This window comes from Colletes latitarsis, chromosome 11 (genome assembly GCF_051014445.1).
Source record: "Colletes latitarsis isolate SP2378_abdomen chromosome 11, iyColLati1, whole genome shotgun sequence".
Lineage (NCBI taxonomy): Eukaryota > Metazoa > Arthropoda > Insecta > Hymenoptera > Colletidae > Colletes > Colletes latitarsis.
The window spans coordinates 25,423,829-25,450,942 of record NC_135144.1 but is presented as its reverse complement, the minus strand read 5'-3'; the positions used below and the strand labels follow the sequence as shown (position 1 = coordinate 25,450,942).

Genomic DNA, 27,114 nt, shown 5'->3' with positions numbered 1-27,114 from the left:
CAAAAATGATTGTAATTGACGCCCGGAACAGAAAATAATTTTTTTAGAACGATTTGAAATTTTTTAATTTTGTCGAAAAATTTCACACCTTCTCGAATTTTTTTCTCGAAAATGGGTAGGATTTCGTGAGTATGTCTAATGACTAAAAATGATTGTAATTGAACCTCGCAACCAAAAATAATTTTTTTAGAACGATTTGAAATTTTTTAATTTTGTCGAAAAATTTCACACCTTCTCGAATTTTTTTCTCGAAAATGGGTAGGATTTCGTAAGTATGTCTAATGACTAAAAATGATTGTAATTGAACCCCGCAAACGAAAATAATTTTTTTAGAACGATTTGAAATTTTTTAATTTTGTCGAAAAATTTTACACCTTCTCGAATTTTTTTCTCGAAAGTGGGTAGGATTTCGTGAGTATGTCTAATGACCAAAAATGATTGTAATTGAACCCCGCAAACGAAAATAATTTTTTTAGAACGATTTGAAATTTTTTAATTTTGTCGAAAAATTTTACACCTTCTCGAATTTTTTTCTCGAAAGTGGGTAGGATTTCGTGAGTATGTCTAATGACCAAAAATGATTGTAATTGAACCCCGCAAACGAAAATAATTTTTTTAGAACGATTTGAAATTTTTTAATTTTGTCGAAAAATTTTACACCTTCTCGAATTTTTTTCTCGAAAATGGATAGTATTTCGAGGGTATGTCTTATGATCAAAAGTAATTGTAATTGATTACCGCAGACGAAAATAATTTTTATAGAACGATTTGAAATTTTTTTTTTCGCCGAAAAATTTGAGCACCTACCCCCTGTCGATTTTTCTTAAAAATTCGTTTTTCATTTTTAATAAATTTGTTTGACACGCTACGGAAATTTTATCAAATACTTTTTTATATGTATCCATGAGCTTTCGGTGTGTGTAAGTGGAGGATCTGCCGTTTTTATCAGAAAAATAAAAACTGTTCAATCAAAAAATTAATATAAAAGTTTTCTAAATAAAAATTGTTTCTATCAGGAAAAAGGTAATGGTAATAACTGTGGGTGATAGTTTACAACCAATCGAACTATAACGATTACATCTTACAAAAACAACGTGTAACAGCATGTGCGGATGTTGAAAGCAGAGAAAAAGAAAAACAATAATACACGCTATCGACCATAAATTAAAGATATATTCTTTGATAATTGCAAAATTGTTCTGTAAAATTTCGTTACATCGTTCCCGGGCCAAGAAAAGCGATACAACACGAGACGCACACACATTTATTTATCATTCGTTGTTACGTACACTGGGAGTAAATCACAAGTGTGGACGGATGGATACGTAACACCATACGAAATGAGCTTAATGCATGTACGACGAGGCCTTTCAGAGAACATAGATTTTTGCGGACCTGCGCATCTAAATTTTCTTTCATTAGTTCCTTCCTTGGACAATACTGTTTCGTGACGACAGGTGCGGTTTCGTAAGCGTGCGGTGAACATCAACAGATCTCGTCGAAAATGTGTTCGTGAAAAATCTCTCGAGAAAAGTAGGAGATTAATCGTTCTCCGGGTATCGTGGATAAAGTATCTTCCCGGTCTCAGAAAATGGCGCGAAATCATTACTTGCTCCGCGACGATAGAACAGAACGCTCGAAAGTTTTTGATATGTTTTTTAATTAATAAGTAGACGGAACAAATCAATATACGTACCCGTGAAATATTTCACTTTATAATTGGAACCTTTGCGTTCGTTTAACGAGTAACGAGTAATATTAGGAGTCTATAAATAGCACTGATATTCAAAATGTAGCAAACATTAAAGCGTTCTATCTTATTATCGCGGTGTGTATTAATTAGCGGCTAGCTTCAAGATCGTATCTCTTCATCAATTTTGCAACCGCTTTTAATTAAAACTTTCAACGAACGCGATATTCAAGCTAAGTCGAAGATGCAAAATATTGTTACAGCTATAATAAACGCGATGCTCAGGATCAAAAATTCGCTTCGAGTGACTTTTGTAAAAATAGTTTTGAAAGCACGTTACGTTATAGATCAATTGAATTTCTCCTGAAGATCGGATGGTAAATATAATTCGATTGCAACGTGTTTTCACAACCAACGAAATTTGTTTATCGATCGATGTCGATCTGTGAGGAGCAAAAAATCACGGCGTAAAACGTAATTTGTTCGTAGCTTTCGAACGGAAGCGAACGTTTGAGAAAAGAAGCAAAAACTAAGTACGTTCTATCGGATTTTCATCGGATAAAAAAATGAGATGGAAGAAGTGCTCTTACCAGAAGTCCAGCCAGAAGAATCAGACAAATGAAAGCGACCGAGGAGACCACGATGACTGCGATCGCGTTTCCGGAATCCGGAATAGTTTCCTGTACCAGAAGAAAGCTGTGTATCTGAAAAGAGTGGGTCAAGCGGCCGGAATATGTTAACTATATTATACGAATCGATTACTTGTCTAAGTACGACATCCAAATTAATTTTTTATTTACAACACAAACTCTACGGAAGCTAGAGACTCCTAATTTTAAAATAACTCGAGAACGAAAGTGTATAGAAAAATAATAAGAGATTTTTTGCAGAATAAATAATGGAAATTAAGTACGTTTAATTCATTCCGTTTGTAGAGCAATACCCTCATTTAGTTGTACGAAACAAAACGAAAATCAAGAATATTAATTTGTCGATGGAGGCTTCGTTAAAAAGTTATTAACGTTTAAAGTTCCGCCCGTACTGAATTTTTTTCTAGAAAGTGGGTAGGATTTCGAGGGTATATCTATTCACCAAAAATGATTGTAATTGATCCCAGCAATCGAAAATAATTTTTCCAAAACGATTTGAAATTTTTTTTCCCGTCGAAAAATTTCACATCTTCTCGAATTTTTTTCTACAAAGTGAGTAGGAATTCGAGGGTATGTGTAATGACCAAAAATGATTGTAATTGACCCCTGCAACCTACCATAATTTTTCCAAAACGATTTGAAATTTTTTTTTCCCGTCGAAAAATTTCACATCTTTTCGAATTTTTTCTAGAAAGTGAGTAGGATTTCGAGGGTATGTGTAATGATCAAAAATGATTGTAATTGACCCCTGCAACCTATCATAATTTTTCCAAAACGATTTGAAATTTTTTTTTCCCGTCGAAAAATTTCACATTTTTTCGAATTTTTTTCTCGAAAGTGAGTAGGAATTCGAGGGTATGTGTAATGACCAAAAATGATTGTAATTGACCCCTGCAACCTACCATAATTTTTCCAAAACGATTTGAAATTTTTTTTTCCCGTCGAAAAATTTCACATCTTTTCGAATTTTTTTCTAGAAAGTGAGTAGGATTTCGAGGGTATGTGTAATGACCAAAAATGATTTTAATTGACCCCCGCAATTGAAAATAATTTTTTTAGAACAATTCGAAATTTTTTAATTTTGTCGAAAAACTTCTCACCTTCTCGAATTTTTTTCTCGAAAGTGAGTAGGATTTCGAGGGTATGTGTAATGACCAAAAATGATTGTAATTGACCCCTGCAACCTACCATAATTTTTCCAAAACGATTTGAAATTTTTTTTTCCCATCGAAAAATTTCACATCTTCTCGAATTTTTTTCTACAAAGTGAGTAGGATTTTGAGGGTATGTGTAATGACCAAAAATGATTGTAATTGACCCCCGCAACCAAAAATAATTTTTCCAAAACGATTTGAAATTTTTTTTTTCGTCGAAAAAAGGCACCTAATTAGATTTTCGGTAATGAATTTTTTTCTCGAAAGTGCGTAGGATTTCGGGGTATGTGTAATGACCAAAAATAATTGTAATTGAACACCCATATACAGTGTGTTCGTTCACTGCTGGGAAAAATTTTAATGAGCGATTCTAGAGGCCAAAACAAAACCAAAATCAAGAATATTAATTTCTTGGCTGAGACTTCGTTAAAAAGTTATTAACAAGATTAAATTAAAAAATTTTAAATCATTCTGAAAAAATTATTTTTGTTTGAGGGGGTCAATAGACATATCCCCGAAATTCTACGCATTTTCGAGAAAAAAATTCTTAACTGAAAATCTAATCTGAGGCTTCCCCGAAATTTCATGCGAATCTTTAAAGTGGCATAACTCCTGAACGGATTGGACGATTTTAATGTTTCAAAATTCAAACAACGCGTATTTTGGCGTAAAATATGTAGAGATTCTAAGAATTTTCGAAAAGTTTTTCCATAACACCGTAAAGTGAGAAAAGCCCCATAAAAGTGGTCCCATTTTCAAACAACTATAACTCCTATAATAATGAATACATTTCAACGAAACTTTTTTCTGGAGTAAAGCTCAAGGCTACCTACAAAAAAGTATCACACAACTTTTCTGTTTGTCGTTAAACAAATTTATTAAAAATGAAAAACGAATTCTTAAGTAAAATCAACGGGGGCTAGGTGCCTTTTTTCGACGAAAAAAAAAATTTCAAATCATTTTAAAAAAATTATTCTCGGTTGCGGGGGCCAATAATAATCATTTTTAGTCATTAGACATACCCCCGAAATCCTACGCATTTTCGAAAAAAAAATTCAATACGGATGGAACTTTAAATGTTAATAACTTTTTAACGAAGCATCCATCAACAAATTGGTATTCTTGATTTTCATCCTATTTTGGCCTCTAGAATCTCCCATTAAAATTTTTCCCAGGGTTGGCCGAAAACCCTGTATAATATAATCGTGAAATAGAATCTGTTGCAAATCTTATTATTACGTCTAATAATGAACAATTATCAGACCGAAGAGTTTCATTATCTGTGCTCCAATCGAAAAAGAGAATTGATTAAAAACATTTCTATCTTGTGCAACGTAAAAGAGCATTTTTTTTTACCAGTCGTGACTTATCGATACCGGAATCTATTATCTTGGATAGTTTCACTGTTCCTGTTTCGATCTGATACAAGGTAATTGTACCAGTAGTCGATAGTGCGCCAGTAGAGCACATTTTTCGGAGAAAAGTGAAAATCACCGTTATTAGAGTTTATGTTTCCAACGAAATACAATCCGCTGACAGATCCTGTCGACAACTATCGATTCCTTATGCATTTACATTATTACTTCGAACAAAAACACTAAATTTTATTGTTGGAATCAAATAGTTCATTCTAAAAGACATCTACCGTTGCTCTATTATCGAAAACAAAAATGTTTACCAGTTGAAACTTCCGTGTCAACAATTTTTATGTCTAGAAAAAGAATAGACAATATTTTTCAGTCGTACTTTAAAATAAGTCACAGAAAGAAATAAAGAGAAGAGTATTTTTCAAAAAGTATTTAAAAGGTTTAAAAAAATCTTTTTTTGAGTATCTACTACTGGTACCACCTTTTGATCGATTTTATGATTTTTATTTTTGAAAACTTAGGATGGTATTTTCTCGCCGACGGAACGTATTATGTTATGAAATTTTCTCGACAACAAAATTTGGGAAATGGAAACTTCCTGGTTTAAAAAACGATCGTTAAAGAACAATAAATGGTAATAATTAAAGCGTATCGACTTACTGAGATCGGGAATTGTACACGATTCTGTAATTCCTCGTACAAACCGGGCAAACTGTTTGTCATGGCGCTGTCGAACTTCCCATTTTTGTCGACGACGTAAACCAATATGGACGGCAGCATGTCCGCCGGCGTCGGCGTCGAGCTCGGCGATTCACGGCACGGATCTTGGTGAAATATAATTTGCTTATCGGAAATCGACCTGTAATGCGAGACACGGCCACATGTCACTGTCTGTTAAACATCATCCTTCGACGTCCAACGGAAATTATCTTTATCTGACCGTGTTGGAAACTTTTACGAGCTACGCGTGACGATATAACGCGAAGGCAAGGCAAAGAAAAATAGCTTTGTACCGGGTGTTTCGTCCAATTCGAGAATTTAAACGCGGTTTAAAGGTTACTTGTTACGTGAAAACAATAATAAAATTGATGTTTGTCGAATGCTTCGATTTAATCATACTTTATGATTCACTGTCTGTGAGTCATAGCGCCACGCGTTTAGATACGCCGGTGAGAGACCGGACAGTGAACACGTTAATACTTTCGTTGTTAAATCGAGTATTTTCTAAAATCATGCAAGGATACAATCGTCACATGGGTGACTGATGTCCCACGTAGCAATAAATATTTTCGATTTTCTCACGTTTCAAATTTTTCTACTATAAAAGTTAATTGTTTTATAAATTTTCTAGACAAGCTTTATGTTTAACATGTTTTAATTTGAGACGTCAATAGTAACAGTTAACAATATTAGAAATAAAAAATTTCGTTTTATTTGATTCATAAGGCATTTTATAATAAATTTTTATCGAGGCAACCCTCTACAAAGCTCCCATTTCTACTAAACCAAATTTCCAAAAATCTCTACAATCCCATATATCACAACCCATACGTGACAAATGAAATCGTTGCAACGTGGGACACATACAACCCTACGTACAAAATCACGAAAAATCGATCTTGCAGAGACGTTCAACCCTTAAGTGGATTATTACACCACAAGTTTAAACTAATATTGTACGATATATGTAAATGTAATTATTTGAAAATTTATGTAATCCCGCATTAGTTATTTTTTAAATGCTTCCAAGGAAAGTTGATTTTCATTTACCAATTTGGTCAACAATTCAGTTGAGATTGAGAGTCGACTTAAGGGTTAATCTCGTTAAAACTTACTGGTTCATCCCGATGGTCAAAAGCTTGACGAGCGTCAGTCTCAATTGATCGATCTTCGAGCACATGTCGTACCAGCTCCCATTTATTACGATGCGAACCAGCGACGTGATCTCCTCGGCGGACATCTTCGTGTCAGCTGTCGTCTCCATCGTGACGTCGGAAGTGGTTGGAGTGCTCGTGGTAATCGAAACGGGGACCCTTGGCTGAAGACTTCCGGTCGCGAAGGGGTTGGAAGTAGTCGCTCGAACAGCATCCGTGGTGCTTTCGTCCACTATTACCGGTGCCTTCATGGTAGATTCGGTAACATTCAACGTCAATTGAGAATCTTTGGAGTCTGGCTGCTCGGTCCTTCCGGTGATGGCATCCTCTTCCGTCACGGTCGTCCAGGAATCCGTCACGCTGGTCTTCTGGACATCCTCCGTCGTCGACTCAGTTTGCTCCTCAAAGACACCATGAGTCGTGAACTCTTCCCAGGACTGGGGGGTCGTTTGATCGGTGAGGCTGGAGAATCTATCATCGACGTTGGGCACTTCCGTCTCGGCTGTCGTCTCGCCGATCGTGGACGCCTCGGAGGAATTTTTCAGGTCCTGAACAGTTGGTACAGTCGTGTTCGATGTTCCCAAAATTGGAGTTTCTTCGGTGACGTTTTGGCTGAGAAAAGCTGTCGTCTCGGAGAGACCAACGAACTCGTACTCGATGCTGGTGGTGGTGGGTACGAAAGCAGAGGCCTTGTCGGGGCTGAAGGTGCCACCCACGCCCGAGGGGATCTCGTTGGTTCCATTAGAGACGTCTTCGACAGTTGCTGGCAAGACTGTGACGGTCTCCGGTGCTCTCAAAGTAGTTGCATCCGAACTCAAAGCGATCGGTTTCTCCGAAGCGTTTGCTTTGATCAACGGATACTCGGTGGACTGTTCCGTGGCGTTGAGGGTCTCGCGGATCAACATCGAGCTCTCCGCATTCGTTTGAACGTCCGTCTGCGGTCTTGTCGTGGAATTCGCTTCTCGCGACGGAGCCTCGTGAGCTCGTTTATTGGCAGTCTCCGGTTTCGAGCTGACTTCCGTTATCCCGTTCCCGGTCACGTCGAAGTTCCCCTTCCCGTCGATCGTTTCGCGACCTTCCGTCCATCTTGGAACGTCGTTTCCCGTGCCGGTCGATTTCTCCTCGGCCCCCAAAACCGTCTTCGGAGCGTTCCCGACGTCGACGACCGACTGATTCGTCGGCGCAGCCTCCTCCAGGATCGTCATCGAAACCGTCGACGACTCGTTGCCTGGTTTCTCGTAGTAAGCTGGTTTAAATTGTTGAATGCTGTTCTCCAGAACGTCCGACGCCTCGGTGACTATGAACTTCTCCTCGGCTTGGCCTCTGCCTATCGTGTTCTCCAACGCGGAAGCCTCTTCCGTGGTCGCGTCCTCCGTTTCCTCCTTCAAGGACGACCTCGCGTAAGGATAGGGCTTCGAGGAGGCCGTGGAGAACTCGTTTATCCCTGAAAAAGCGATCGTCCTGCCCCTGGGGACGGGACTCGACGTCTCCAACATAATCTCCAGCGATTTTTGTCTGTCGTTTTCCTCGATGGAGGTGGACTTCTCGTTTCGATCGGGGCCTCGAGCTTCCTCGAGGTCCTCCGCGCGTTTGCTGGTCGAGTTCGGGGACTGGTGCTCCATCACTCTCTGAGTCACGGCGTCCGTGACGTTACCGACGACCTCCACTTCCTCCTTGGGGTCTCCAGATTCGCGAGTCGAGCTATCTTGGAACGTCGAGTTCGCGTTCTCGATGGACGTCTCCTCCGTCGAGGTTCTGTACCTGTGGCTGTAGTTGACGTTCGTGTCGTTAATCAACGACACTGACCCGTCGTTCTCCGCCTTTTCCAAGTCCGACACTTCCGAGTTCTTCGTAGGTCGGAGGTTCTCCGCCTTTTTGATCCTCGATGGAAACTCTTCCGGGAGAATGGATTTCTCGATGGTCGAGTTCGTTCTCTCGGGCTTCGAGGCGGAACTTTCGAGCTCCTCTACGGAGTGGACCACATCCTCGAGGGTTTTCACGGTTTTGTTCGTCCCGTGGCTGACGTCGACCGTTTCGTTTACCTTCTCGTCGAGTCTGGACTCTTCCAGGGCGGGTTTCGCGGTCGCGGTGGTCAGATCGTTCGTTCTGGACAGCCTGTGAACGTCCTCCGCGACCGTCTTGGTGCTCGAGCTCTTTCCCGAAGTCCCGTAGAGGATCTCATCGAACCTCGAACCCCCGTTAGTCGAATCCAAGGTCGACGACCTGTCGACTTCGTTGCGCGACCTTATTCCTTCCGCCTCGGATACTTTGTCGATCGACGTTGCCACTTTCTCCTCGCCCTCTGCTTTGCCGTCTTTGATAAGCCTCCCGTGTACCGTTTCGAGATCTCTTTTGGTCGCGTTGTACGAGTCGACGGGTCCCTCGTTGCCTTCCGCCTCGTCCGTCGTCGGTATTTTGTTCGGGATCGTTTCGTTCTTCCCCGACGTCGACGTTCCCGACTCGTTTGACGCGAGAACCTTGTCCGCGATCGAGGACGATGGCTCTTTTATCGGGTCCGCCGCCACGGTGCTGAAGAGCAGCAGAAATATGCCTGAAACGGAATTATTGCACGCTGACAATGGAAACGATCGCCAAATTTTATGAATCGTATTTTCCAACTAGATTCGATGCAGGAATCGTTTCGAAGAATATTTTAAAATTTATTAGAGAGCTTGGAAAGCACAGTACAATAAAAAAAAAAATATGTAAATATAAATTCTCCTTGCAGGGTATCGTAAATTAATTGTTTTGCTGAAATTGTTGAATCGATAATATGTATATCTCTTGTACTAAAGTGTTTTTCCCCCGTTAATAAATGATACAATAACAATAGTTCGGTACAGGTTTGAAACTTCAAAAGAGTTTTTAACACGTTTATAAAATCAGTTGAAAATTGAAGCTGCAACGTACAGAATTCGAGTCGAGATAATTCGGATTGCAAATTTATTTAAATTCGTTTTTACATGTTTGCTCGTCGGTCAGTTTTAATTGCTTTCCTGCGGATAATCCGATCGATCGACGAGAACGTGCGTAATATCGAGTTTAAATAAATGTAAAAGTTTACAGCGCTCGACGAAATTAAATTACGAGTTTTGTTTTAAATATCCAATTTAAATGTAACAGTTTATTACGCACGATGAATTCTAATTAAAGTATTGAAAGCTTGTAATTTCTTTTTATTGGCTAGTCCGGACAAAGTAGAACGAATTTAGGCGAGGGTATTAGTCAAGGCGTAGAATCTGATGCAACGTGATGAAATTGTAACCTATATACGACACTCGACTAGCGACGGCAAAATTAGGTATTCAGAACTCGTATAAACAACATCGTGGATCGTTCCTTACATTACGATTGCGTTTAATGGCCGTCATAAGTTGTATAACGATCGTTCAAACGTCATAATTTATGGGAGAATTCTAGAATTTACCATCATCTTTCTCAACCTACCTTCTGAGCTCTATTAGTTCCGCCATGTTAGATACGATGGTCCATATTTGAGAATATTTAACCCAACCTCATTTTCTGTGCCATCATTTGTCATGATTTTCAATATATATCAGATGTGATATGTATTAAAAAAGGTTGTTAGTTAATTTCATTGATAAATATAGTTTCTATCTACAAGTAAACTCTGTAGGTGACTCGATAATTCTAGAATCTGCCATCATCTTTCTGAACTCCATCAGTTCCGCCATGTTGGATACGATGGTCCATATTTGAGAATATTTAACCCAACCTCATATTCTGTGCCATCATTTGTCATGATTTTCAATATATATCAGATGTGATATGTATTAAAAAAGGTTGTTTATTAATTTTATTGATAAATATAGTTTCTATCTCCGGGTAAACTCTGTAGGTGACTCGATAATTCTAGAATCTGCCATCATCTTTTTGAACTCCATCAGTTCCGCCATGTTGGATACGATAGTCCATATTTGAGAATATTTAACCCAACCTCATTTTCTGTGCCATCATTTGTCATATTTTTCAATATATATCAGACGTAATATGTATTAAAAAAGGTAGTCAGTTAATTTTATTGATAAATATAGTTTCTATCTCCAAGTAAACTCTGTAGGTGACTCGATAATTCTCGTATTTGCCACCATCTTTCTCAACCCACTGAGCTCTTTCCGCCATGTTGGATACGATGGTCCATATTCGAGAATCCCATATTTAACCCAACCTCATTTTCTGTGCCATCATTTGTCACGTTTTTCAATATATATCGGACACAATATGTATTAAAAGATTGTCAATTAGTTTTATTGATAAATATAATTTCTGTTTACCAAGAAAACTCTGCAGGCGACTCGATAAAGACGAACGCGAAACCTGATCATGAAATTGCGTCAACCGATGTGAATCGCCGAGTTATTTCTGAATAAACGGCGAGAAAATGATTTCTAATTCGCCAATAGTTACAGTCGCAATAGCGTCAGAAGACGTCCACGAGCGAGATGTTGGGAACCGGATATCGACAACAACGACTTTCACGAGCAAGACGCGATAAAAATGGACGGAGCGTAGATGAAGCTTTTAATGGATCTAAAAACCGGTTGGCCGAGAATTACTCAGCCAGCTTCGCGGCAATTCACGGGACTCTATGATACAGTTCGCCGTGCGTTTTACGCGCTGCAACGGAAGGAGAAAAATGCGTATGCAACAGTGTGTACGCTCCCGTGACTCTGAATGTTAAGCAGACCTCGAGATTATGTTGGAAGATTTAAGTATGCACACCTGATCTCCGCCTATGTGGTCAGGTTACGTGAAAACGCGTACGAGTATGATCGTACGCTGCCTCTCGAGTTCCGAACTGTTTGGGGCAACGCAGAAACGCAGTTAAAATATTTGGCGCTCGCCAAATTTAGACGAAATTCGATGCAGTCGCGAGCAAAGATGGGGTAAATTCTTTATGAGTTTCTATAATACGTGGAAGAACTTCTTCCCGCACAGAATAATAAATGAAACACATTTTCTGTTAATTGTCACGAATATTTTTTATCTTCCAAAATAGAAGAAATAGTTATTTAACGATAAGAAATAAAATATAATTTTATCTTACTTAATTAGTGTTATAGGTGAATGTATCTTTAAAATTATCGAGTAATGGCGCCTAATGTTACGCACATTGCAATCGAGACGATATTTATCGGTTTAAAAATGTAGATTGAAATCGAAGTCGGACGATTACTGGTTTTTTCCCTCGTTACTACGCCATTGGAGTGGCGACTGAAGCGCCGCCGCGATAAGTGCAACATTACCGTCGCAATTAAACGGGAATTTGGTTACGCGACTCTTGAATCGAGAATCTTGGAATACGGGAGAATTTATTAGACAAAACGAGTGGAGAATTTATTGCTCTATCTTGTTTAGTAATATCGTGCAACTCTTGAATATTAATAAAAGTTTATTACGACGTTTCGGTCATTCAGTTTTACAGCCCACTTCGTGTACGTAAAATCCTTTTAAAATTAATAATGCGTGAACCCATTTCTTTTTTATTTCCCTGCAAATTGCATCCTCGTTAATGTTAATCAATACGTACGTAATCACACGTTTTATATTTCCTAATTTCAAATATTAGTACTCGTAAAAACGAAGAAATTTAAATAAATATCTATTCTCTATTAGTGTAATTATTCGAATACGTTTGACTTTGAAATCTGTGAAAACAATTAAAATTAAGAGAGTCGTTTCGAGCCTTCCGTTTTACTATACGCAATCGTTTTCCATAAACTAGGAAATTACGGTTAATTAAAAAGAACGCGGGCTTGTTTTTCCTGGAGTCTTCGTCAAACACGAAAAGGCTCACGTTCTTTTTCGTTTACGTCCAGTCGCTGCGACGAACGTTAATTATAAAACAAAACGCGGTTGAAGCAGTCTCCAGAAACAATTACGTACGGCTGCGTTGAATAAATACAAAAATTTTAAGTTTTAAAAGAGCAACCTAATCAATTACCACGATTTTCAATCTTGAAAAAAATCTCAACTACCAACAATATAATTGTTTCGAGTGCAAAGGGTTAACGATCGAACGAATAAATTTGTACGTTTATTAAATTTCGCTTTCTAATTCTTTAATCGATTCGATTCCAGTTTTTGGGTAGACTAAATACCCGGAGACTTTCGATTTCGACAACACTATTTTTCACGACGATTCGCTATGCAATACACAGTACAAATTACGAACGTAATAGTTCTGCAATTTCTACGGACTCTGTTGGAGGCGAAAATGGCGACGTAACTGGAACAAATGAATTTACGCAATCCCTGTTATCGGATCGTCTATGGCTTTTATTCTTTAACTGTAATAAGCTTATATAACTTCTGAAGTGATAGGTTCAAGGTGCAAGAACCTTAGATTTAGGAATCAAAAAATTCCATCGAATAGCACTCTAATTTAATTTCATAAACGCGCGCCATTTTGTATGCTTCGAATTACCCAAAATAAAAATGCTTTCCCCGATATTTTGCTCCCCAAATAAAAATATTATAAAAAAATATTATATAGGGTGTATTATTTAAAACAGTATTTGAAATATTTCTTCAAAATGGCGTAGTTCGCAATTTTTTATACGTGTCATTTTGCGTGCTTCGAATTACCCAAAATAAAAATTCTTTTTTCACCGATATTTTGCTTCCCAAATAAAAATATTATTGAGCTATATAGGGTGTATTATTTAAAACTGTATTGGAAATATTTCTTCAAAATGGCGTAGTTTGCAATTTTTTATACGTGTCATTTTGCGTGCTTCGAATTACCCAAAATAAAAATTCTTTTCTTTTGGGTAATTCGATATTTTGCTTCCCAAATAAAAATATTATCGAGCTATATAGGGTGTATTATTTAAAACAGTATTTGAAATATTTCTTCAAAATGGCGTAGTTCGCAATTTTTTATACGTGTCATTTTGCGTGCTTCGAATTACCCAAAATAATAATTCTTTTCTTACCGATATTTTGCTTCCTAAATAAAAATATTATCGAGCTATATAGGGTGTATTATTTAAAACAGTATTTGAAATATTTCTTCAAAATGGCGTAGTTCGCAATTTTTTATACAAGTCATTTTGCGTGCTTCGAATTACCCAAAATAAAAATTCTTTTTTCACCGATATTTTGCTTCCCAAATAAAAATATTATCGAGCTATATAGGGTGTATTATTTGAAGCTGTATTTGAAATGTTTCTTTAAATTTCACCCAGCAAAATTTGATAACATTTGCATGTTCGATTACATAACCAATGGCGGAACTGCTACTTCGTAAGAAGTGTTCGTATCGACTTCACTGTGTCAGTGTACTGTGACGATAAAAGGATCTAAGGAAAAGGAGTACACGTCGAGATCGCGGAAGCGAGCGTTACGGTAAAAATTCGCGTCGGTAGAAGGAACGTTCAAAGTATCGGTTGTCATACAGCTCGAGGCGACTGCGAATTCATATTGTCAGGGCAAGTGTTACAGTTAAGTTACAGTCCGAGACGGTGCAGCGATCCTAACAGTACTTCGTGCCTGCACAGTTCGTGCGGTCGACTCGATTGGCAACCTTTTGCATCACGGTTTTCGCGAAGCAACAGGACGCGACGATCTAACGCTCGCCTCGATGGAAATCCACGTTACGTGCACGCGAAAGTTATGACGAAATACTCGACGCGAGTAATTTACTTTTCACCGTGACAGATATTCCGTAGCGCGCCGCGATCGCGTTTGCACGTAGAAAGCGAGAAATTGGGAAAATTTTGAGAACGAAAACGATCGACGACGGATTATGATTGTTTCAGTCGTTCGTAATAAACATCTGTTTGGAACACGAATGAAAAAAGTTGGAAGAAACTAGAAGATTATTTGAATGACTATTTTTTGAGGAATGTACTTTGTTAAAGAATTTTTTTATTCGAGATCAGCCCTTTTGTGTTGCATATGTTTCTTACGAATTGAATTGGTCAGAAATGATTATGTATGGCTGCATATGAATAGATTAGGATCAGATTCGTATTAAATGTGAGAATAGATGACTGAATGCGAACCATTCGTGAGCCATATAGGGCCATATCTGATGTCATATATGCAACAATATAATATAGGTATATCTGGACGTGTATTGTTGTCCACCATTCTGATCATACTATATACAGGGTGGGAAAAATTTTAATGGGAGATTCTAGACGCCAAAATAAGACGAAAATCAAGAATACTAATTTGCTGATGGAGACTTCGTTAAAAAGTTATTAACGTTCAAAGTTCCGCAAGTATTGAATTTTTTTCTCGAAAATGCGCAGGATTTCGAGGGTATGTCTATTCACCAAAAATTATTGTAATTGACCCCCGCAATTGAAAATAATTTTTTTAGAACGATTCGAAATTTTTTAATTTTGTCGAAAAATTTCACAGTTTCTCGAATTTTTTTCTCGAAAGTGGGTAGGATTTCGAGGGTATGTCTATTCACCAAAAATGATTGTAATTGACACCCGCAATTGAAAATAATTTTTTTAGAACGATTCGAAATTTTTTAATTTTGTCGAAAAATTTGATACATTCTCGAATTTTTTTCTCGAAAGTGGGTAGGATTTCGGGGGTATGTCTAATGACTAAAAATGATTGCAATTGAACCCCGCAATTGAAAATAATTTTTTTAGAACGATTTGAAATTTTTTAATTTTGTCGAAAAATTTGACACTTTCTCGAATTTTTTTCTCGAAAGTGGATAGGATTTCGAGGGTATGTCTATTCACCAAAAATGATTGTAATTGACCCCCGCAATTGAAAATAATTTTTTTAGAACGATTCGAAATTTTTTAATTTTGTCGAAAAATTTCACAGTTTCTCGAATTTTTTTCTCGAAAGTGGGTAGGATTTCGGGGGTATGTCTAATGACTAAAAATGATTGCAATTGAACCCCGCAACCAAAAATAATTTTTTTAGAACGATTCGAAATTTTTTAATTTTGTCGAAAAATTTCACAGTTTCTCGAATTTTTTTCTCGAAAGTGGGTAGGATTTCGGGGGTATGTCTATTCACCAAAAATGATTGTAATTGACCCCCGCAATTGAAAATAATTTTTTTAGAACGATTCGAAATTTTTTAATTTTGTCGAAAAATTTGACACTTTCTCGAATTTTTTTCTCGAAAGTGGGTAGGATTTCGGGGGTATGTCTAATGACTAAAAATGATTATAATTGACCCCCGCAATTGAAAATAATTTTTTTAGAACGATTCGAAATTTTTTAATTTTGTCGAAAAATTTGACACTTTCTCGAATTTTTTTCTCGAAAGTGGGTAGGATTTCGGGGGTATGTCTATTCACCAAAAATGATTGTAATTGACCCCCGCAATTGAAAATAATTTTTTTAGAACGATTCGAAATTTTTTAATTTTGTCGAAAAATTTCAGTTTCTCGAATTTTTTTCTCGAAAGTGGGTAGGATTTCGGGGGTATGTGTATTCACCAAAAATGATTGTAATTGAACCCCGCAACCAAAAATAATTTTTTCAGAATGATTTGAAATTTTTTAATTTAATTTTTTAATAACTTTTCAATGAAGCCTCAATCAAGAAATTGATATTCTTGATTTTCGTCGTGTTTTGGCCTCTAGAATCTCCCTTTAAAATTTTTCCCATGACTGGCCGAACACTCTGTGTATGGGATCGTAGATTGTGGAATAATATCATCGATAAATATATATTATCGTCTATGATTGTATCACGTCATATCTAATCATATACTAATTTCAAATTAACACATTTTTCATATGACACGTGTTTAGTTGTTTGATATTTAAAATACAGTTATATTTTTTGTAGAATCGCGTTAGTAAAAAAATTCTGATGAAGAAACAAATGCAAATTATCGTTTTAATTAAATTTACAAGCTCACAGCTGATTTCAAAAGTTGATTTCACTAATTATTCCATGCATCGATGTATTTATCGCTATTGACTTTTCAGGATCGTGTTATTTTGGAACAATCGATGCACGATTGTTTAAACATCGCAATAATCGGCAACCCCGACCTTCAAACTGCCCCGTGGATGTGCATTATGTATTTACGACTCAATGAATTATGCAAATCGATCGATAAATACTGGTTTATAATGTATTCTTACCTATGCATACGTTTAACGCGAGAGGAACTCTTCTTCTTCGAGTCATCTTCGCCGTTCGTTAGATCTCCTCGCCAAATCTGCAATAAAGATCACGTTTCGATTTACAATTCCTCGCAAAAAACATCGTTTCTATAAATAATCGTTTCAGTTTGCTAATATTAAGTTTTCTTTCGGCACAACGTGCATTTTCGATAACTATGCAGGAACTTTTTGATACAGCCAGTTTCGAAGGATCGATTTAAATGGTACAGCCTATACATCTGTACGCAGAATAGCGGCTTTAAAAGAACGAAACACTGCAACCATAATTCTTTTCGGACCGTATATCATAAATAATAAAAAGCCAGCGAAAGAGAAATCGTGAAATCGTGAAATATTCGTAAAAATCACAGCGTCCTCGAACAATGGCCGCGCGACGAAATAAATATGGCGGAATGCTATTTCGAATAAAAAGCAAAAACGCCCACCCGAGGCAATTTTCGAACTAGGTTAACGTTACTCGATGGACTCGTTTCTGGACTGGAAAGATAAACGAAACAAATTACAGCGTTACGGTTTTAAAAAGCTGAAGATAATTCCGAAAGCTCCGATGTAAAAGATAAATGGTACAAAAACACGAATAACCGAGGTACAACTCGTATTTAGATCACAGTATTTATTTTTATTTAGACGAGAATTACGTCCATCTTTGTTTCGTAATTTATTTTCTGAACAGTCCAGAGTTCGTACAAATGCAAATTTTGCATTAGAAAGAGGAATAACAAGTAGTATTTGCAAAAAGTAACCACTGGATCATTGAATTGCAACGCGTTCTAAGTTCAAGCCGGTCACCGGTGACCGTCGTGGCAGTCAACGTGGTAATTTCGCTCTAAAACGTTATAATTATTTAAATGATCGATTACACGCTTATTTTCGAATAAAAAACAACGTGTCACAGTTTCAATTATACAATTCGACCGTGAATGATGTTTATCGAGGTCTCTAATTTTTTTAGAATGATTTGAAAAATTTCACACCTTCTCGAATTTTTTTCTCGAAACTGGGTGGGATTTCGAGGGTATGTCTAATGATAAAAAATAATTGTAATTGACCCCCATTATCGAAAATAATTTTTTCGAGACGATTTGAAATTTTTTTTTCCGCCGAAAAATTTCACACCTTCTCGAATTTTTTTCTCGAAACTGGGTGGGATTTCGAGGGTATGTGTAATGACCAAAAATGATTGCAATTGACCCCCACAACTGAAAATAATTTTTTTAGAACGATTTGAAATTTTTTTTTCCGCCGAAAAATTTCACACCTTCTCGAATTTTTTTCTCGAAACTGGGTGGGATTTCGAGGGTATGTGTAATGACTAAAAATGATTGCAATTGACCCCCACAACTGAAAATAATTTTTTTAGAACGATTTAAAAATTTTTTTTTCGCAGAAAAATTTCACACCTTCTCGAATTTTTTTCTCGAAACTGGGTGGGATTTCGAGGGTATATGTAATGACTAAAAATGATTGCAATTGACCCCTACAACTGAAAATAATTTTTTTAGAACGATTTGAAAAATTTTTTTTTCGCAGAAAAATTTCACACCTTCTCGAATTTTTTTCTCGAAACTGGGTGGACTTTCGAAGATATGTCTAATGATAAAAAATGATTGTAATTGACCCCCATTACCGAAAATAATTTTTTCAAAACGATTTGAAATTTTTTAATTTTGTCGAAAAACTTCACACCTTTTCGATTTTTTTTCTCGAAACTGGGTGGGATTTCGAGGATATGTCTAATGATAAAAAATGATTGTAATTGACCCCCATTACCGAAAATAATTTTTTCGAAACGATTTGAAATTTTTTAATTTTGTCGAAAAACTTCACACCTTCTCGAATTTTTTTCTCGAAACTAGGTGGGATTTCGAGGGTATGTCTATTCACCAAAATTGATTGCAATTGACCCCCGCAACTGAAAATAATTTTTTTAAAACGATTTGAAAAATTTTTGTTTCGCCGAAAAATTTCACACCTTCTCGAATTTTTTTCTCGAAACTGGGTGGACTTTCGAAGATATGTCTAATGATAAAAAATGATTGTAATTGACCCCCATTACCGAAAATAATTTTTTCAAAACGATTTGAAATTTTTTAATTTTGTCGAAAAACTTCACACCTTTTCGATTTTTTTTCTCGAAACTGGGTGGGATTTCGAGGATATGTGTAATGACTAAAAATGATTGTAATTGACCCCCGCAACCGAAAATAATTTTTTCGAAACGATTTGAAATTTTTGAATTTTGTCGAAAAACTTCACACCTTCTCGAATTTTTTTCTCGAAACTGGGTGGGATTTCGAGGGTATGTGTAATGACTAAAAATGATTGCAATTGACCCCCACAATTGAAAATAATTTTTTTAAAACGATTTGAAAAATTTTTTTTTCGCCGAAAAATTTCACACTTTTTCGAATTTTTTTCTCGAAACTGGGTGGGATTTCGAGGATATGTGTAATGACTAAAAATGATTGTAATTGACCCCCGCAATCGAGAATAATTTTTTTACAACGATTTGAAATTTTTGAATTTATTTGTTTACTTTTTAACTTTCGTCTTATTTTGGCCTCTAGAATCGCCCATTAAAATTTTCGCCAGGGGTGGCCGAACACCCTGCATATCCTGCAAGGTAAAGCATCTCGAGAAACGAACAAGATGCTAGACTTGCAGCGAAACAAGCTTTACTTGACATAATTTTCCAAGTTAACAGGGCATGTAACCAGAGAACTTGTTTATCGTTCCACATTGGGCACAACGAACTTTTGCGTGATTAATTGGCTCATTTGTATTCAAGGTGAGGCTAGATGTCAGAGTGCAAGGTTTGAGGTGATTCACGGACATCCACGTCGACGTGTCCACTCGTTCAAACAATTTTTTACTAATTTCTGCTTCTTTATTCGCCATTGGCAATCATCGTAACCTTAATTCCAGAATCTTCGGTTATTTCCTGGTCTTAATTGAGAAATACTTGACTCTGTTCTACAAATGGAGAACCTAATTCAGGTTTTATTATTATCGTGCTATATGCATGCTATGGAAGTTCGACAGGCAGAAAAAGGAGATTACATTAGATGAACAGATTACAAATGAAAAGATCACTACACCAAGCACTAAACAATGATATAAACAACATAAGAAAACCACTGACATTTTGCAGAATAACAAGTATAACAGAGAAGATATAAAGGAGAAAGAAAAAAAAATAAAATAAGGATTACATAAAACACAAGAACTACAGCTAAAGACCAAGCAGTCGGTGCTGTTACAAAATTCAAAGAAAGAAACAAATTATTCACCATTTTACACAGTTGTGGTTAAAAATTAAAGGACAGTGAGTTGTTTAGTCTGCCATTTGAAGAATGATTCATAGGTGCGTGGCTACACATAACAAACGACAGTCTCAATGTGCTTCGTAGGGATCGTTTAGATTGTAGTCGCTCAAAGGAGGTCGACTTCAAGGCTCGTCAATTAAATTAATACAACTTAGCGGGAACGAACTCTCATTCTGTCGGGCGTTTTCGTTCGCAGTATCTTATACGCCTTCTTGGTCTGACCAACGAGATCACCTTTTATACGGACACTGGTTCACGAAAGTGTTCCAAGGACGTAGAACCAAACGTTCGCGATAACAAAATTGTACTGAAATTTTTAAAATACCCTTGTTAGAGCAGCAACGATTATAGTAATTATTTTAGAGTAGAGAAACATGTACTCGATCGTCTCGAACGATTTTTTAATTCGTCGACTAAAACTCTGACATTTTTATCTTCCGCCATTTTTTGTCAGCCCTCCGTTAAGCTCTCCCGAATCCACCACCGAACGAGATTTGCACGAGACTTCGTTGTCGAAGCTGATTGGACTCAAACGAGCCGCCCGAATGGGGTTTTAATTACACAGCTGCCCGGGGTTTCTCGAACCTCCGAAGTTCGAAGAAACACAAACATGGATTCCGTCGCGAGTACCCCTGACGCAGATCGATGCAAGAAGCGAGGCAGACAGCGTACGAAAAATAATACCCGACACAACGGTTCTTAAACGCTCGAGTTCCCATTCATAAATAGAGAAATGTAAACCATCGACCCCCAGCGATGGTCCGTGGGTCGATACATTGTTCTGTTCGGGCATCGAACTCGTAGGGTTAAACAAGATAACGATGCTAAACACGTCGGAGAATTATGTACGTACACTGTACCTGGACGATTAGGCTTCTTCGTCGATGAACATTGTCAAATTCACGAAATCACGATATTCCCACCGGAGACGATTTAATTAATGAAATTGGATCCAGTGGGGAAGTACGAAGACGAGGATCGTTCGAATGTAATGTAAAATTTGGTTTGCAAGCTCATCAAACATTCAGTTTCGTAATAGATAGACTAATGTTTATGCATTTATGGGGAATTTCAATTCTTCTGAAAGTGCACTCGATATACAAAAATATAAAAAAATAAAGCATGATACGAGTGTGGCGACAGTTCTTGCACTCGCCACCAGAGGACTACGCTCTTGTTTCTCTCGCAAGCACTCGAGCCTGTTAGAATTGCCTTACTTAATGAGAATTATTATATTTAGTGGGCAACCCTCTACAAAACTCCCATTTCATTGATTCTATCAATAAAAATATGAATTTGCATAAAAACTCGTTAGTAATAAACTGTCGACACACGGTTCCATATCGTTAGGAATGTTTCTGATAGAATTTGTCATCTTCGTAATTTTGTTGCGAGGTTAAAATTAATTCCCTTTCTCCGTCGATGTCTGCGAACGTTTCTCCAGCGACAAATCGGTTCCCTTCGACCGTACTTTTCATTTCGCGGGCTGCAGTTGCACAACGGCAATTATTGTGTCGGATAATAGTTCGATCGTGCTTGTGAGAACTCTCCAGCCCGGAGTGGCGCATTTAAAAAGCTGCATTTTCCCGCCAACGCCCTTTCACTTTCGCGCTCTTTGTTCCCGTTGATTGGACTGCTCTTCTCACGATAATAGAAAAGGCTATTGCGTTCTTTACGCGCCTTTTACCCGAACGAATCGAGATAAGCCGTCCGTTCATCTCCCAGCGTTTCAACGAAAAATGCAAACCCTGTTGAATCCTTTATCCGGATACTGTTTAATGCGACTTCCACTCAGAATCGTTCGCGTTTTAAATCGACGACCACTCATCGAATAACTAACTATTTAAACGTTTTCGACGTTAAAAACAATTCCTCAGGGCGGCGCAAACAGGCTTTTATTTATTAATACGATTTATCGACTCGATTTCTGATGGATTGTATCCGGTACTCATAAAACATTTACAACTATACTGCCACTGCATGTTTTTCCGTATTCATGTTTAATTCACCAACATCAGACAGGCTGCACGATTCGTTATTTTTTTAGGCCTGCTTCGATATTTTATTACAAACATCGTAGCAATGTTCCTAAAACACTGAGAAAACTGCATCAACGCAATTTAACGTAGAGAAAAAACAAAAAATATATTTGTCGAGAGACTGTAAAATTATACGAAATAATTTTGTTCATGAAAAATTTATTCTTTCGATTTCTGCTGGTATTAGTGTGATTGTAAAATTGTCTTTATATGCATTGTAATAATGTAAAACTGTAGGAAAATTGCATCAACACAATTTAACGTAGAAAAAAAACAAAAAATATATTTGTTGAGAGACTGTAAAACTATACGAAATAATTTTGTTTAAGAAAAATTTATTCTTTCGATTTCTGCTGGTATTAGTGTGATTATAAAATTGTCTTTATATACAGGGTGGTCGGCCACTCCTGGGAAAAATTTTAATGAGGGATTCTAGAGGCCAAACTAAGACGAAAATCAAGAATACCAATTTGTTCATGGAGGCTTCGTTAAAAAGTTATTAATGTTTAAAGTTCCGCACGAACTGAATTTTTTTCTCGAAAGTGTGTAGGATTTCGGGGTTATGTCTATTCACCGAAAATAATTGTAATTGACCCCCACAGCTAACAATATTTTTTTCAGAACGATTTGAAATATTTTAATTTAATTAAAAAATTTCACACCTTCTCGAATTTTTTTCTCAAAAGTGGGTAGAATTTCGAGGGTATGTCTATTCACGAAAAATGATTACAATTGACTCCTCCAAACGAAAATAATTTTTCCAGAACGATTTGAAATTTTTTTTTTTTCGTCGAAAAATTCAGGCACCTAATTAGATTTTCGGTAAGGAATTTTTTTCTCGAAAGTGTGTAGGATTTCGAGGGTATGTATAATGACCAAAAATGATTGTAATTGACCCCTGTAACTAAATATAATTTTTTTAGTACGATTTGAAATTTTTTAATTTCGTCTAAAACTTTCAGTACCTACTCGAATTTTTTTCTCGAAAATGCGTAGGATTTCGGGGGTATGTGTAATGACCAAAAATGATTGTAATTGATCCCCACAAATGAAAATAATTTTTCCGGAACGATTTGAAATTTTTGAATTTAATTGTTAATAACTTTTCAACGAAGCCTCCATCAACAAATTGGTATCCTTCATTTTCGTCTTATTTTAGTCTCTAAAATCCCCTATTAAAATTTTTTCCAGGGGTGGTCGAACACCCTGTATTATATGCATTGTAATAATGTAAAACTGTAGGAAAATTGCATCAACACAATTTAACATAGAGAAAAAACAAAAAATATATTTATCAAGAGACTATAAAACTATACGAAATAATTTTGTTCATGAAAAATTTATTCTTTCGATTTCTGCTGGTGTTAGTGTGACTGTAAAATTGTCTTTATATATTATATGCATTGTAATAATATAAAACTGTAGGAAAATTGCATCAATGCAATTTAACGTAGAAAAAAATAAAAAATATATTTGTCGAGAGACTAAAATTATATGAAATAATTTTACTGGTATTAGTGTGATTGTAAAACAGTCTTTGGAATATTTTTGTTCGTTGTAAAATAATTGTCTGCAATCCACGATGCGGTAGCAAATTGGCCCTCGGATCAAATTGAGTTTGACACGCATGATCTATGGCAATCATGTAAAACTCAATTTGACCCGGTGGCCAGTTTGCTCTTTGCTACCGTGTCGCGAGTAATTGACGAACACATTTTCGATCATTCCATCGGAGATCGCAGTTGCAAGGAAACGTGTAATTGAAAAGAAAGGAATTTCCACGAGAATAAGTAAAAGGTACAAATCGTCTTAAATAATAATACTTTACCATGTGTTTGACTTTCACGAAAGTATTACGAATTGTAAGTATATACGAGGCACGTGTCACCATCACTATATGCTTTAATTCCGCTTAATTATACTCTTTCCTTACCGCGATACAAGATAATGCTACTTAAACTACCATTTTCCAACTTCTCTTCCGCGTGAATTCCCTACACGTGTGTTTCGCGAAACAGCAACATCATTGTCCTAACAAGGGAACAGAATTTAGAGAAATGATAATTTAAAGAAATAATTCTTAGTTTGCAAATTAAGTTTTGGGTAAAACGGTAAAACAATTAACTACGAATCTTTCGGTAGTGAGTTCGAATCCCCACCGAGTTACTTTTTTTTTTTCGTAAGTTTTTCTCTTGCAAGGGATTTTCATAGCAATTTTTCTAAAGGGAATGTACCAAACTATGTAAATTTTGAATTGTTTTTTTTTTTTTTAAGAATTTCGTTACAAATGACGGTTTATTCGCTCGCTACAAAGAGATACAAAGTTATGCGTCGAACGATATCGACATGTAAGCTTCGAGGTATGCGGATGACGATCGATATTAAGTTAGATACGTTGCTGTGAAGTCGAAACAAAATTACCGGCTCGCGTGTTTCCTGTGCGAGCAATAAATTAATAACCGTGATGCCTTCTACTTTTTACGCGTGCACTTTTCTGCTGAAAGTTTCGCGTTCTAATAAACCAGTTTCCTCCAATTTGCCTCGAATGGGGTACGGTACTCTCTCCGTGCCAAGAATAAACGTAATAATAGTAATGTCTAATCCTACCGTTTCAACCGCAATTGCTAACAAACGAGAACTTTTCCTCGTTGAAACAAACGTTTACCTTAAAAAAACCGATGGTAATTAGCAAAAACGATCTTCGAAAACGAAATCCACTCGCAAATTATCACCTAAAACCATCAGTTTGTAGGTTATCACTGTTATTATTAAAATTCTATAAAGTTTATGTTCCTAAAAAGAATGACGAGCCTCGCGACTCGTTTCCGGTCCAAGTAATACCAAACGTTTGCGGTCTGCACCAAAGCACAACATAACCTCACATTTCGCATTCACATAACATTTAGATTAACATATCGTTAGATTTTATCTCTCGCAATTAAGGCACTGCCTTCGGTAATGTGTACATTAGAGAACTCAACACACCTTTAAGAAACATAAAGAACCATTCATTCATGTTGTACACAAGCGCATTCGTACATTTGATTTCATTATTCGTTTAGAAACTTCTCGCATTACGCAATTTCGCTGTTGCAGTTTACTTTTTATTTCTGTATCTCGTTCATCGAACGATTTAACGTAACACGTACACAAAAAGGACATTTTTAGTTTAGAAATTCGAACTTCGATCTGTTCTCAAAATTGAAAACCTTCGAGAAACGAGTGCTTCAAAATGGCACGAGAGCTCTGGAACGTCGCTAAATAAAGCTCGAAATTTTCAAACGACCCACGTAATATTATATTCGAAGTCCACGTGTCGGTAAACGTGGATGCGTCGAAGGTAACTGCGTTTAGGAATTCTATTCCAAGACGAGAGAAACGTGGCACTCTATTTGAATCGCGTCTACGATGAATCAGGAAAAGTTGCATTCATAGCAATGATGGCGTGTCGATATGCATGCCGCGTCGATTTATCGTTTGTAACACGGTACGCCTCGTACTTTTCCCTTTTTATTCGGTTTTTACCTCCAACCTTCTTCGTCTGTTAGAATTTCTCCGTACTTTCTATTCCGTTTACCATTTCCCTTTTTAATACCGCTACGAATTCTTTCCTCGGTTCCGTTTATCGCGTTTGTTCCGGCTTTCAATCGACCCTCCATTTTATTCTTCGTTCCTTACTTTTGCGTTTCCGTTTCTATTGTTTCATTTTTAAAGTAAAGCTATCAGATATTAACTATACAAATTTACTCTAACGACTATTCACTAAGGACACATGCAATCGATAAAGAATTAATATTAATTAAACGGAGAGGTAAATAATGTGTACAACTTTGAAAACTCCTTTCACTGGTACTTGCATTTTCGAATAAGTCTGTGAAAGATCGTAGGGGATTGAAAGGAAAGGAGAGACCACATTGGGTAGTCGATTGAGGAGTGTTTATATAGCAACAGAAGGGTCAGTCAAGCGTTTGCGAGAGAGAGAAACACGAGAGTAGCCCTCTGGTGGTTAGTATATGAGGTGACGTCACAAATCCAAACGCGTTCGCCTATGTTTTCGAAGGCAGCCAAGAAGGCTTGCAGCTATAGTGATTTTCACTCTAGCTAGCAGTCGAGTAAGCAGCTCGAGGGGTCAAAACATTTGGCGTTCACTTTAGTCGATATCAAAACAACGTCTAAGTCATCCCAAAGCATTCCTGCAGGCAGTTTCTGCGCATAACTTTCTTATCTAAACAACCAAGGTACAGCAATTTATACGAGACATACGGATATATAATATTGAAAACGTCTATAAAAAGAAATTATCGTGTTTTAAAACGCTCCTTCCAAGATCGCGATGAAACCAAGACGTCTTCTTTTCATTAAGTTAAAATATAGAGTCGACGCAAAGGCAATCAAATTCAATCAGTCGATCTTCCAGTGTCCCCGACAATCAGTTCTCCTCCATTTCTCTTCGGTCCCATGATTCTACTTTCCATCACTGTCGCTTTCTCGCCTCTCTGTTACGATCTTAAACGTCTCTCTTCCTTCTGTTCGTTTTTATCTCTTCCACGTCAGCCTCTCAATCTTCCTCATTATTCCACTCCGTTGCTCTTTCTTCTTCGCCGATTCCCATCTTCCTTCCACCTCTATTCGATCCTCAGTCAAAAGATACATCCGCTGATCAAATTCCACGGAGAAGCTACACGTTCCATTTCTAACAAGTGCAATCCTCGTAACTTCGAAAAACGGTCACTCCCAACGATCGAAACTCTCTGCTTCGTTTCTTTTCCCTCCTATGCTTCTACTTTCCATCACTGTTGCTTTCTTAATCGTTCCTCCGTCCTCCTTTTACCTATTACCTCTTCTCTGTCTATTCGACGCATCTCCA

The 27,114-nt window shown here is 37.0% G+C and overlaps 1 protein-coding gene across 2 annotated transcripts in view; it reads right to left on the bottom strand.

The window, feature by feature from the left end:
* Window positions 1-27,114, bottom strand: part of LOC143348266 (uncharacterized) — a 66,505-nt gene that overhangs the window by 12,497 nt on the left and 26,894 nt on the right. Inside the window, exons 4-7 of one of the 2 annotated variants that reach the window (XM_076778286.1) lie at window positions 16,841-16,917; window positions 6,697-9,286; window positions 5,522-5,720; window positions 2,281-2,370 (exon numbers count right to left, since the gene is read on the bottom strand). In XM_076778286.1, the coding sequence (XP_076634401.1) occupies window positions 2,281-2,370; window positions 5,522-5,720; window positions 6,697-9,286; window positions 16,841-16,886 (2,925 nt within the window). In that variant the 5' untranslated portion in view covers window positions 16,887-16,917. Of the gene's footprint in view, window positions 1-2,280; window positions 2,395-5,521; window positions 5,721-6,696; window positions 9,287-16,840; window positions 16,918-27,114 lie in introns of both variants that reach the window. The other variant, XM_076778285.1, reaches the window with a different exon arrangement.